Raw genomic sequence first — 13,567 nt, forward strand, 5'->3', positions numbered from 1 at the left:
ATCAGTTGCCACATACTTTTTAAGATTTGTTATGTAAGAATGGAAAGAAAGCATACGCATCCTTTTTTGACTTAACATAAGCAAGTTACTGAGTGTGAAAATTCTACTGAAGAGCATGTAATCGTGTCTGTATATACATTGAAAAATTGTAGTCTGATATGCTCCAGTACAGTGTATAGATGTATGTATTTGAAAAAACATCAACTTACATATAGAAGTGTAATTACTTTACTATTGCTAGGATGGGGACTGCGTAAGATTCAAAAATAGTGAAGATTTGGGGCAATTAATGACTGCTGTTGAATCATTCATGTGGTCAGAAATTTCATTCACCAGATACTCATAAAATGCAGTAAATTAATACTAAATCAAGTAACAGCTCTAATTTAGGGGAGAAATCTTTATTATTCATTTTCCTTTTGCCTGCATTATAATCAAACTCAAACATTTTGCTTTTAGCTTTTGCCAAAAGAGGAGCTGTACGCTCCATCTCTTGTTATTAAAGTAGTAGACCACAGACCATTTGGACGGAAGCCCATTGTGGGACAGTGTACTGTTGATTTACTGGAAAGTTTTCGCTGTGACCCCTACGCTACTAAAGAAGACATTGCTCCACAACTGAAAGGTAAAAAGCTGGAAAAAGACAAGTAATGCTTTCCTGTGAGATGCTAGAATAACCAACCTTTGTTTACTGTGCATGCGGTACTGATGAACAGCCTTCTTGTGTTGCATACTTAATTGGAGATATGATCTGAAAGAAAAAAAATTAAACAGTGCAGTATTTTGTGGGGTATTAAAAGTGCAAAGGGAAGGCTACTGTTAGAGTGGGCATGCTGCTTCCCTGAAGTTCTTTTTTAGTATTAGCTTGCATTTTAACTACCTACATGTTACCACTGTTCTCATTAACAAAGATACAATACAGTATTGTAGCAAAAAAAATGGTCTGACTGTAAAGCTGATACTTTCACCTGTATTTTTTTCATTTTTTTTCTTTTTGATCCTGTTTTTTTTGAGAAATATTTGTGTATACTGAACAGAAACATGATGTATTTCTATTCTTAGCAAAGCATGGCGAATTGCTTTCTTTGGAGGATCAAGCTTACAGTCAATTAATTAATTTACATCTTCTGTAACTGTTTGGATTTCAAATCCCATGGAAAGGTTTAGTACGGTATTTTTCCAATATAGTATTGTCTTATTAAAATCTTTGGCTTACAGTTAGTCTACTCTCTGCTGCGCCCCACCGGGATACGGTAATAGAAATGGAGGACACGCAACCACTGCTAGCAGCTCAGGTAGTGTTTGAAATTTGATGCTTGACTTTCTTCTTCTTCAGAGCTGTGATTTCTGATTATCTAAGCAGCAAAATTGTTAGTAATGTAGCCGTCTGGAAAGTCAGATGGAGCAAACTTCCTTTGATACAGGAAAGCAAAGGATATATGGTAAATATTTTATCCTCTGTTTTCATATAGTAAACATCAAACTGTATCTTTTTATGCAGGGTAAAGTTTACTCAGTAGCTTAGGAATTCATTCATTCATTCAATGGAAAGAATATGATAGTATGATAGAACGTTACCCAGTCATCTACTGGTAATTTTAGAGCGTCCTGATGTCACACAGCAGTTTTAAATAAAGCAATCAGATGGTATATGCTTTGGTGATGACAGAATCAAAACTGTTGCAATACAGACCTACAGCTTTTTTTTTTTTTTTTTTCTCCATAGATATGGCTTTGCCTTTCTTACTATATAGTCATTCAAAACTGATAAAATTGAAACATTTTCTATGCTAACACCTCTTTTCTTTCCTGTTCTCTTGTGCCTTCTGACTCTCCCTACACTACTGCTCTGATTCTTTCAGGACTCCTACAGTGCAGTCTTACTTTACAGGTAAAAATAATTTAGTTTGCAGAATTTTATTCCTGGCTTGGAACCTGAGAGAAGGCAAATTCCAAACAATATCTTTTCAGGGAAAAACTGTCAGTAATTTTAGAACTTAACCTAGAAGATATTTTCACAATAGAACTTTCTTGACAAGAATAGGCTAAGTATGCTTTTAATTTTGTAGGCTTTTAACCTGTAACTTTGATTTTTCAAAAATACATAGTTTTTTCATTGTTACAGAGGTCCCAAAGAAAATACTATTTGCTATTTTAATGTCACTGACTGTATTATTCTTCCTTTATTTCTTCTTGAAACTCTGTCATGAAACTTTACAACTGAGTTGTTTCATAGAACATTTTCTTATACTTATTTCCTTCGTACAAGTAAAGTGTCCTAAATATTTAATTTATAACAGTAAAAAATGTCTATTTTTTATCTGAATTAAGCCTTGTTGTGTTCTAATGTTTTCTAGGTGGCATAGATAAATTTCTTAAAGGAAGTAAAAATTTAGAAAAAAGACTTTTTTTTTTTTAAAGATCTGAACCCACTGGCAAAACTAATGTGAATAGTTTTAACTGATTTTGTTTATGATAGGAAGTATTTTAAATGCTAGATAAGGTGAAACAATTTCTTTTGAAGTTTGACATCACCCAAACAAAACATAGTACAAACCTGTATACGGTTATAGCATTCAAATGAGAGAAGGAATTATATTCAAAGCAATTCTGGCTGAAACAATGAAGTACAACTGTGGAAGGCATAAGGGATATGCAGGCAATATTGTAAAGGACACAGAAGGCAGAAATTTCATCAATTACATTCCAATTTCCAGTGTTTAAGCAGTATGTCAACAGCACTCAGCAAAATGGCTTCTCCAACCACAGTGCATGTATGTATGTATGGAAATACTGCATGGAGATGACCAGAATGGTAGCAGAATATTAATGGGATGTGGTTTTATGGCTGAGCTTATGTTAGCAATAGTTTCATACAGAGATCTTGGAGGAAATGATTCTTATAAGTAAGTCTAATAAGATTAATTACAAATATTAAGGCAACTTTCTTTGGAGACTTATAAATATATCCCACTATGTCTGTATTAATTACTGTTATAATATTTAAATATTACTACATCATTACTTATTATTTAAAATCTTTGTACTAAAAGCAGCAAAATTAACAAGAATGATTCAACCGCACTATTGGTGTATAAAATTTGTTCAAAAGTCTGTTTTCCAGACACTAAAATAAATGTGCAGTAAATAAAATTCTAACCCTAACTTTTGGTAGGGATCCATTCTCTTTTTTCCCATAATTTTTAAGATATTCAAAAGTAAATAGCTAAGTGCAAATATACTTTATGTATAACAATCCATAGTGAAATCAATGGATAGATTTAAAAACAAAAAAAGGCAGTAACTGCTAAATAGTCTTTACCAAGAGAATATTTCGCTCCAAAATCTCAAATTTATCATATGGCATTTTACCCTGTTTTCTTGGCATTCTATGAGCACATCCTGCTTACCACTTTTAGCAATAGTTGTGGATTTGGATTTACTCTTTTTCCATAACCATTTCTTCACAAAGCAAAGAAGTACATTACTTGAAGGGACACCTGAATGTATATTAAAAAAAAAAAAAAAAAAAAATCAGTATTATGCTTTAAGTTTTGTGAATAGTCTCCAAATTTGGAGTTTCAGCAATTGCTACACAGTTGTAAGCTACCATTCATGTTGTAAACCAGTGTTTAAACAAAGTCAACTTCAAATATTAGCAATTTATTCAATTTTGACTATAAATTTTGTGAATTAGTAATATGGTTTCTAAGAAAAAATAACTTGAATTACCTTTAAAGCGGAAATAGACAATATTTTGCACATTTATGGGGCACTTTTATACAGTTAGACAAGACTACTAAAACATAGCAGGCCTGCAAATCCCTGAAAGATAATTATTTTCAAAATACAAATAGAGTCAAAAGAATATGATATATCAGAATGACACCCTGACCTATTGATGCATTTGACTTGTACTCATAAAATGCTTTGCACATTTCTTTTGCTTTGCACCAAAATGTATGGATTATGCCTTTAAATTAAGCCACAATAGACACAACATGAACAAATTGCGCTAGATAATCCTGGCTTCCAAATGGAATGCATGATGCTTGCTCTTAATGGAACATCTGATCTTGTTTGCAGTATCTCTTATTCAACAGGTGAAGCATTTTGGATTGTGCAGATTGTTATTGGGCAGATAAATCTGTAGGCACATATCCTGATTGTTACTGCATTTTATAATCCACGGGGTTTTTTTAGGTTTCTGAAATTCTATAGCCTGTAAACAAATGAAAAAATGGTAGTAGAAAGGGAAAACGCTGCTGAGTTTTAGTAAATTGTTTTATAAAGAAGTCAATATCCAAAATGTGCAAAAAAAAAAAAAAAAAACCTTCAATTTTATACCTGGTGTAGGGAACCTGCTTTGGCAGGGGGGTTGGTCTCGATGATCTCTAGAGGATCTCTCTTCCAACCCCTACAATTCTGTGATTCTGTGATATATGCAAAATTTGTTTGGGAAAGAATCTCTTGAATAAATTCACTTGTGCAAGTGCTCTTATTTCAGATAAAATGTATTTAAATCAGATCCAGTGTACTCTCCAAGTGCAAGTGGAAAGGCAGTGAATGCTCCAACTACTGTGGAAATGAATAAATAGAAGCCAGGGTTGAATGCTGCAATGATAAAAGTTTTGCTTTTTTACATGAAGAAGGACAGGAAGCACAGGACTGTAGTGTCTCACAGCCCTTTAAACGTGCAGCTTGGGAATTTTTTTGACAGTTTGTTTTTCATTTACATATATTTTCAATCAAGTTTAACATCAAGATCATACTGACAGCAGCAAAAGTTATATGCATGCAGTCTGAATACTGAATTACAAGTTTTAAGGTATTGGTATTAGTTACTTTATATGGAAAACTATACAAAAAATACAAGAAAACAAAGCTCTAAAAGCTTACTTAAGTCTATTAAATTCTACAAAGTGTATCCTCATAATTGTTTCTATTTTGTTTTGTTTTTTTAATGAATTGATCCTCCTGAGCAGCTTACAGAGAAGGTAAGGTATATTATTCTTCAAAATCTATACGTTGCTTTCTCACAAATGAAATCTCCCATTGAAAGTCAGTATATCAGTACTGCTCTCTAAGTTTTCAGAGTACAGATGAGAAGAGTAACCTCTAACAGTGCGTGTTATAAAACATACCATCAACTTGTACAATGGTAAATTCAGGAAAAATATTCAATACAGATGTAATAACCACAGGATATTCAAAACACCTCAATTTAATGATCTGTATAATACTTAAGGAATCTCTTTACATCCAAATACAGAAAATATACAGTGGAAAAGTGCATTTTCTGATAGAGTATGTTTTCAGGAGAAAGTAGTTATATTATGTTAATCCCTGGGGGAAAATATGGAAAAATAGTACTCTGCTGGGGGGGAGGGACAAGGGGGAAGTCTGTTATCAGTTCTAACAAAATTACAGTTAATTGAATGTACAGACTGTTAGCATGTAGCAGTTGCATGAGAGTTGCTGAAGTATTATGTTTAAGAGTTCATTGATTTTTTTTTTTTTTTTTTAACTGCATTTGAAACCTACAGGATTCTGACACAGTGGTACAGATGATTTCCACTGCTTTTAATGGAGTGATGTGTGTTTAGATTTGCAGATCTGTCTTGATGTAATTATGCAGCAACAATTTGAAAAGAAACAGGAATGCCAAAAGCAAATTAGCACATTTTCCCCTCAGGATAAATACATTAAAGAATTACATAACAGGTTTGCTATAGTTTTTAGAGGAATGCAATTCCTGCAATGGACCCCACGTATGATAGTGTTTTTTCTTCAGTCTAAGTAACTGACTGCTCCATCTAAGCGTACATTCACTTCCTCTGACTTAAGCAGTCTAGGACATAGGAAGCTAGCTAGGTTGTGCTGCACTGCTGGAAGATGGAGGAGAGAAATCCAGAAATCAGACCTTTAAAATGGTTATCTAGACACAGCTAATTAATAATTGTTTTTTTGGACATGGCTCTCTGACTACTAATATAGTTGCATTATAGGCAAGATGTCTAACCCTGGGTAAGAGAAATTCCATCTTTTTCAGCCTTAATTATATTCTAATTCTGTCTCTCATATGAACTTTTCTTATCTTTTTTTTAACTGCTAACAAGTTTTGGAGAATGCGTTCTGTTAATATGCTTAACTGTTTTTCTGCTGCACAGCATGGAATGAGAGGCTCTACCTCTCTGTAAATAAGTCTTGTCTTTTTTTTTTTTTTTTAAAGGAGGAAGAAATTGTTGATTGGTGGAGCAAATTTTATGCTTCAGTAGGAGAACATGAGAAATGTGGACAGTATATTACAAAAGGATATGATACATTAAAGGTATTGCTCTAGAAAAAAAAAAAGAATATTTGCCAACTTTAAAGGCCCCAAACCTGGTCAAAACTGTACCCTTTGTTTTTCAAAACGTCAAAATTTAGCTGTACATGATTTCATGTAAAGGTCTGTTATTAATTCTAGTGGTGAAAATTTAAGAAGTCTGCTTCTTCTTTATTATATAACTCCGCTTACTAAGAGACGTAATACGAGTTTAGTCTAACACTAAAACAGAATTTTATTCCTAAACATCCAGACTGAGAAAGTATGGACAGAGGGCAGTATCATTTAGTATTTCTTCATTAGAAGTTGAAACCATACCACTTTCACACTTTATCTAAATACATTTAATGAAGAAGGTAAAGATAAGGTGGTGAAATGCTATTTACTGTTTTTAACAAGGCTTAAATGAAGCCCGATAGCACCTTCCTCAAAATTCCATTGCTTCCACTTAGATGTAAAAATTAAAAATAGCTCTAAATTCTTTAGTTCTGTAAGATATTCTAACCAACGTACAATATGCTTGGCAGTGCCAACTGTTGTAGCTGGTATATACAATTTCTGAACTGTGCTTTTATCCTTTCTTCTTTCTTTAAGGTGTATGACTGTGAATTGGAAAAGGTACCTGAATTTAATAATCTAACAGATTTCTGTGATACGTTTAAGCTGTACAGAGGCAAAGCTGAGGACAATGATGATCCATCAGTTGTTGGGGAATTTAAGGTAAATTTCAGGTAATGGGCAAAAAACAAAGTGCAAGAGACTGCATCCAACATTTAAATGTTTATCACTTATGTAAATCTAAATGCAAACATTTCAGCAGTTAAATACAGAGGCATGTCTTAGTAGGGGCAACAGATGCTCTTAATTGCTTAGGTATGATCCTTTTTATTTTTCACAGAAGGAACAGCTGCACATGGCTTACACTGTATGTGATAATTGTTAATTCGAAAGAACTAATTAATATTCATGCATTCTTCCCTGTGGAACAGAACCTTCCCAGAATTTTACCTTTATGGTCTTACCCGAGTCAAATGACTTCTGAGTTACAATTTTTAAGTTGTGATTTTCCTGTTTCTACGTAAAATTGTCTATATGCATAGGATAAATAGGACTGACTTTTCTACATTTATCTTGACTGATTCTTTGTGTTACTTTTTAGGGATCCTTTAAAATCTACGCATTACCTGATGATCCCACTACTCCAGCTCCTCCCCGCCAGTTCCGTGAGCTACCAGACAGTGGGCCTCAGGAGTGTATCGTGCGAATTTATATCGTTAGAGCTTTGCAGCTTCAACCCCAGGATAATAATGGACTGGTGAGACTTGCTGGCTTTGGAATGTCTGTGATGTAACCCTGCTGTACTAGAGATTAAATACAGTTAAGCTTATAATAATTTCTTAACGGTATTTCTTCTTATTTTGAATAGTGTGATCCTTATATAAAAATATCCCTAAGCAAAAAAGTAATTGAAGACAGAGATAATTATGTGCCTAATACTCTCAACCCCATTTTTGGCAGGTAACAAACTTCTTTGTATTTTTAATCTTCTGTATTTTAGAATGTTTTCATACTTTCTGATCATGTCATACAATTAACTGTTATTATAAAGATCCAGTGTAGTATTCACAGTTATAGATGGATAATTGCAATTTAAGCTCCAAAAGGCATTTCGCTTTGAAATCAAAGGGCAGCGAAGGTGTTTGGCTAGTCTATAAATGTTCTGAATTACATGGGTAAACAGCACAAACACAATGTGCATCTTAAAATTGCCCCGTCTAATGCCAGAATAAAGAAATGCAAAAAAAAAAAAAAAAAGGGAAAATTAAATTTGAGAAATTTGAAAACATTTGAAACATTTATAGAACTCTAGCTGTATTTGTATTGTGATTTAAAAAAAAAAATTAAGCTCTAATCATACAAAAGCTATGAAATAAACAAGCATTTTTTTATACTGTGGCTAATAAAGTCACACTATCATTATAAATCACATTGTGCAAATAGGAATGTTGCAATATCCGTAAGACTACAAAACAATTATTAATGAGTACAAATACCAAAGAGTGTATCAGTGGTAACTGCTGCTAGAATTATCAACACCAAAAGCATCTGTTTAATAATCTTATAAAGGTTATTTCTCAAAAATAAACTTTTTGAGCACTAGTGTTAACTGGACATTTTTATATTTAGAATGTATGAACTCAGCTGCTTCTTACCTCAAGAAAAAGACTTGAAAATTTCTGTTTATGACTATGACACATTGACTCGTGATGAAAAAGTAGGTGAAACCATAATTGATCTTGAGAACAGATTTCTGTCCCGTTACGGATCTCACTGTGGCATCCCACAGCAGTACTGCACGTAAGTCATACTGTCTATTCAAAAGTTGTATCTGGTCGGTCTAGTCCTCACACTGTAACAAATAAAACAAACTGGTACTTTAAAAATATATAATTAAGATGAAGAAAAAGAAGAGTATGGCTTCTGTTGCTTGGTTTTTAAGCTCACTGTATCATCTGTTAAGTAAAGCTGCAAAGTCTTCAGAAGAGCCTTAACTGGAAAAAAAAAAAAAAAAAAAGTCAAACAGTTAAGTATTCTTTTCCTGTGGCAAAATGTATGTTTTCTATGCAAAGAACACACAACACAGTTTTCTGACTTATTCATGGGAATTAATATGAAAGTACTGTTGAAACGTTGTTTTGAATGCATTTTTCTTTGCATATCTTTCTCAAAAAGTAATTATGTCATTATCAAAATCAGTCAGCTGGTCCAGGCAGCTGCAATTCTGCCCTTTCTGGATGGGTTTAAAGCTTGTAAATACATTTTACGTAATTTGCAAATACCTTGGAATGGTGAATAATTTTAGGACACATTTTGTTGCTTTCTTAAAAGTTCAGGTGTGAATACCTGGCGTGATCAGCTGAAACCAACCCAGTTATTGCAAAACATAGCCAGATTTAAAGGCTATGCTCCTCCTATCTTCTCTGAAAATGGTAGCAGGATTACCTACGGGGGACGAGATTATACTCTGGAGGAAATTGGTAAGCTTGTTTATCTATTCTATATTTCTCTCAAATTCACATTGATACAAATATAAAACTTCTCCACTATTTATGGAAGATTTGTGCTAAATTCTACTTTTTTTTTTTTTTAAGTTTCAAATGCAAATTCTGGATCATAAGCCCTTATTCTATTTCTTTATTGTATTTCAGAAGCCAATGCAGTACTACATCAGCACCTAGGTCCAGGTGAAGAGCGGCTTGCCCTTCATATTCTCAGAACCCAGGGTTTGGTACCTGAGCACGTGGAGACGAGGACCTTATATAGCACCTTTCAGCCCAACATCCCTCAGGTATTGTGAAATGGTTTTATTTCAGTTTCTTGAATGCAGAAATGTTGCATTCCTGTAGCAATCAGAGAAGTTGAAGTTAAATAAATAAGTGAGCCTATATTTCAAATAGAGTACAAGATCTGCAGTGGTTGCCTTACTTAAGTCTAGTAGAGGACAGCTCCTATACAGCAGGAAGGCCACCAGCCACAAATAATCAGACACAAATGACGCTGCACTTAATAACATCTGGGAGAACAGAAAATTGTAACTACAGAATGAGAACTACTTAGGCACCCAACTGCACTGAATTCCCTAGGAGTTCATGTCCCTACCACCTTCTGAATTTTTGGCATTGGTTATTTGAGGAAGCATAACATGAGGAATTGTGCTTACCCCTACCTGAAACCTGTAGAAGTTCTGACAATCTTAACATCAACGAGTCTGCTCTGTGGCTAGAAGATACTACTAAGCAAGTCAGTAGGCATTTCCAGGGAATTACCATGACCAACGTGTACATAGCTCTCCCTCATTCATCTTCTCTACCGCTGCAGGGAAAGCTACAGATGTGGGTTGATGTTTTTCCCAAAAGCTTAGGACCTCCAGGCCCTCCATTCAACATCACTCCCCGAAAAGCCAAGAAGTAAGTATCTGTATTTGCACACCATCTGTCAGCCCTGACAAAGCTAACTCAATTATCTTTTTCTGAACATCTTCTCTTAGGTATGTCTTACGAGTGATTGTCTGGAACACCAAAGATGTCCTTCTGGATGAAAAAAGCATCACAGGGGAAGAAATGAGCGACATTTATGTGAAGGGGTAGGAGCATCCTATTCTGTAACAATTGCAGATGAATGATGTTCAGGATATCCTGGCCTAGAAAATGAATTCCAAAAGTGATCTGGTTCAGCCAAATCAGTGTACCCTGTACTCTCTGAAACAGTGCTCAGCTCAGAAGTACTATAAGATACAGCATGACCAGTTACTACGTTATAAAATATCCCGGAAGTGCAGCCTTACAAAAAATAAAACCTAGAGAAGAGAAGTAGCAGACAAGTAGGGAGTTAGCTTTGGTGCTACATATCCTGAAATTGTTACATTTCCTAGTCTTAATGTAAAAAATTCAACAGAAATCGAAAGACTATAGAGTATTTATCTAACAACAACTCCTAAAAAAAAAAAAAGTAACAAACCAATTCAAAACAGAGAGCAATAGTCTTAGCATATCAAAAGCTTGTTTCAAGTGTTCACATTTGCAGTACCAAATTGAAAGAGTCCGAAAGTGCCTCTGTGAGCAGCTTCTCTGGTTTGTTTGCAGCCACTGAGTAACATGGCTGTAGTACAAGCTACTGGTGTTTGTACTGGTGTTCCACTGCAGACACCAAAGATGTCCATCTGTACTTCCAGATGGATGCCTGGTAATGAGGAAAATAAGCAGAAAACAGATGTTCATTACCGATCACTGGATGGAGAAGGAAACTTCAACTGGAGATTTGTTTTTCCTTTTGACTATCTCCCAGCAGAGCAACTCTGCATAGTTTCCAAAAAGGTAGGTATTTTTGAAGATTTCTGTACTTAAAACCTTTAAATATAGGTTTCAACTAGCTCTGATAATTTTGTTTGCTGTATACACAGAGGCAGCTTGGTGCAATTTAAATTTAAACAGTAAATTAAATTCTTCCTTTTAGCCAGGAACAACATGTTGGCCACAAATGGCAGGCTCCTTTTTTTCTCTTCCCTTTTTTTTTTTTTTTTCTTTGTTTCTTAAATATTAGGAACATTTTTGGAGTCTTGACAAGACAGAATTCAGAATCCCACCCAAACTGATCATCCAGATATGGGATAATGACAAGTTCTCCCTGGATGACTATCTTGGTAAGAAAGCAAAACAATTTCAAATTATTATATAAGGGCTGTCTGTTGAAAGTCAGCTACTGTTTGCTAAATAATACATTTAACTATCACAAATTACTTGAGCATTATATTTCTGTACTTTGTTATATTCTTTTTAAGTACCTAGGGGGAAAAGATCAAGTTATCTTTCATTAAAAAAAAAAAAAAGAAAGGGTTGATACTGCAGCTTGCTAAATACATTTTATCAATACTAATGCATTCAGCACCAAAAAGATAAATGTAAACACAGCCTACTGTGTCAAACTTGCCTGCCTCACAACATCCTTAAACAAACAAGTAACATGTATGTTGATCACTTTTTTTTTTTCCTAGAACATGTTTGGATATGGGAAAGGTTTATGTTCAACCACTTTGCTTTTTCTTGGTTGCATTATGCAGTGTCTGTTTTACTCTGTTTGTCTGCTAGGTTTTGTGGAACTTGATTTACATAAAACAATAATTCCAGCAAAAGTCCCAGAGAAGTGCAATATAGACATGATTCCAGAATACAAAGCAGACAGTTCTCAGAAGGCTCCCATGACTGCCTCTCTCTTTGAACAGAAATCCATGAAGGGGTGGTGGCCATGTTGTGTTGAAAAGGATGGCTCTCGTATTTTAGCGGTATGATTATTACTTCACTTGTCTTCAAAATTACTTACTTTTAATTGCAAAGGATCTAACTGGGAAAAAATTCAAATTAAGCACTGCTATATTTGAACTCTCACAATTAAAGATATTCAAGCATATGTTTAGACCTTGGACTCAAAATGTATAAAGAATTAAACAAAATGCATATTTATCATTCGCTAGAGTGTTAAGCCTTTTCAGTATATGCGCTATTTCCTTCCAGTGCTTTTGCTTTTAAAACTTGATAGTGCAACTCAATAAACAAAGGGGAAAAAAAATCCAAAACATCTGTCAGCAACAGCAATAAAAAAAACAAGATGCTTAATCATTAGGGAAAGATGCAGTCATTGAATTTTTCTTGAAAGAAAAGCAGAATTGTCTTTGTTTTAATAAATTGGAAAAAGCGATACAGAGCTTAAAATGCAACTACTAATTAATCAGCAAAAACATGTGCTGTTTTTGTTGATCTCTTTTCCTATTTATCATTCTCAGACACCATCATAGTACAGAAACTTTCAGATGGAAATGGAACACCACCACTTCCCCAGACACACACAAAATGAGCTTGTCCATGACTACTGTGTTTAGGTACCAAACAAGTACTCTTCTTGCTCTTTCAGTAAGATACTATGTTTGTCATATGTTTTCTGAAGGGTAAAGTTGAAATGACATTGGAAGTTGTCAATGAAAAAGAAGCTGAGGAGAGGCCAGCTGGTAAAGGAAGAGATGAACCCAACATGAACCCGAAACTAGATCTACCAAAGTAAGATACCTTTCTCTTACTAGCTTGAGGAACATATTTCTAGCTACTATGATGTTCTTGACAAAATCTGCATTAAAAATGAGCTATTATAGATGAACTATATCTGTCCTTTGACGAACTGCTTCTAAAAGCCATCTGTGTTTCTTTCCACAAGTATAAGGATAAAATGCAAGGTTGTTTCAGTGTAATGGCACAATATTTGAGTCATGCTGATTTAAAAAAAAAAAAACCTCCTTTCTTCAGCTCTAAACTCAGACTTTTTAAATAATTTATACTATCACACTTAAGTATTTTCTGCTTTTAAACTATGATTAATATTTGTTTGTTTTTCAAAATACAGCCGACCTGATACTTCCTTCCTTTGGTTTACAAACCCCTGCAAGACAATGAAATTTATTGTGTGGCGCAGGTTTAAATGGCTCTTCATAGGCCTTATCATCCTGTTGATCATACTCTTGTTTGTAGCAGTACTCCTCTATTCATTGCCGGTAAGAACTTAAGTGTTACTGTTGTTCAGTCGTAGGTGAGGCTAGCGTTTATATGAGTCCTGAACAGTGTACTCTCTTTACTTCAGATAAGAGTTTCTATCATCTCAATTCTAGCAGGGACACAAGGATTATGAAAGTAAACA

At 34.3% G+C, this 13,567-nt stretch overlaps 1 protein-coding gene and 1 long non-coding RNA gene across 9 annotated transcripts in view; one reads left to right on the plus strand and one right to left on the minus strand.

The window, feature by feature from the left end:
* Nucleotides 1–13,567, plus strand: part of MYOF (myoferlin) — a 67,429-nt gene that overhangs the window by 52,907 nt on the left and 955 nt on the right. For 4 of the 8 annotated variants that reach the window (XM_019617666.3, XM_010714553.4, XM_019617668.3 and 1 more), the window contains 17 exons: nt 460–625; nt 1,219–1,295; nt 4,986–4,997; nt 6,233–6,331; nt 6,923–7,048; nt 7,488–7,643; nt 7,755–7,846; nt 8,516–8,686; nt 9,218–9,366; nt 9,538–9,677; nt 10,208–10,296; nt 10,377–10,472; nt 11,061–11,202; nt 11,429–11,528; nt 11,974–12,167; nt 12,827–12,936; nt 13,277–13,424. In XM_019617666.3, the coding sequence (XP_019473211.1) occupies nt 460–625; nt 1,219–1,295; nt 4,986–4,997; nt 6,233–6,331; nt 6,923–7,048; nt 7,488–7,643; nt 7,755–7,846; nt 8,516–8,686; nt 9,218–9,366; nt 9,538–9,677; nt 10,208–10,296; nt 10,377–10,472; nt 11,061–11,202; nt 11,429–11,528; nt 11,974–12,167; nt 12,827–12,936; nt 13,277–13,424 (2,067 nt within the window). Of the gene's footprint in view, nt 1–459; nt 626–1,218; nt 1,296–2,717; nt 2,775–4,985; nt 4,998–6,232; nt 6,332–6,922; nt 7,049–7,487; nt 7,644–7,754; nt 7,847–8,515; nt 8,687–9,217; nt 9,367–9,537; nt 9,678–10,207; nt 10,297–10,376; nt 10,473–11,060; nt 11,203–11,428; nt 11,529–11,973; nt 12,168–12,826; nt 12,937–13,276; nt 13,425–13,567 lie in introns of those variants that run through there. The other 4 variants (XM_085228935.1, XM_019617667.3, XM_019617669.3 and 1 more) reach the window with 4 other exon arrangements.
* Nucleotides 383–13,567, minus strand: part of LOC109368827 (uncharacterized) — a 51,829-nt gene continuing 38,644 nt past the window's right edge. The window contains exons 2-3 of the long non-coding RNA XR_014884586.1: nt 3,411–8,738; nt 383–751 (exon numbers count right to left, since the gene is read on the minus strand). This is a non-coding gene — a long non-coding RNA (uncharacterized LOC109368827). The remainder of the gene's footprint in view (nt 752–3,410; nt 8,739–13,567) is intronic.

The sequence above is a fragment of the Meleagris gallopavo genome, chromosome 8, assembly GCF_905368555.1.
Source record: "Meleagris gallopavo chromosome 8, MGAL_WU_HG_1.1, whole genome shotgun sequence".
Classification (NCBI taxonomy): Eukaryota; Metazoa; Chordata; class Aves; order Galliformes; family Phasianidae; genus Meleagris; species Meleagris gallopavo.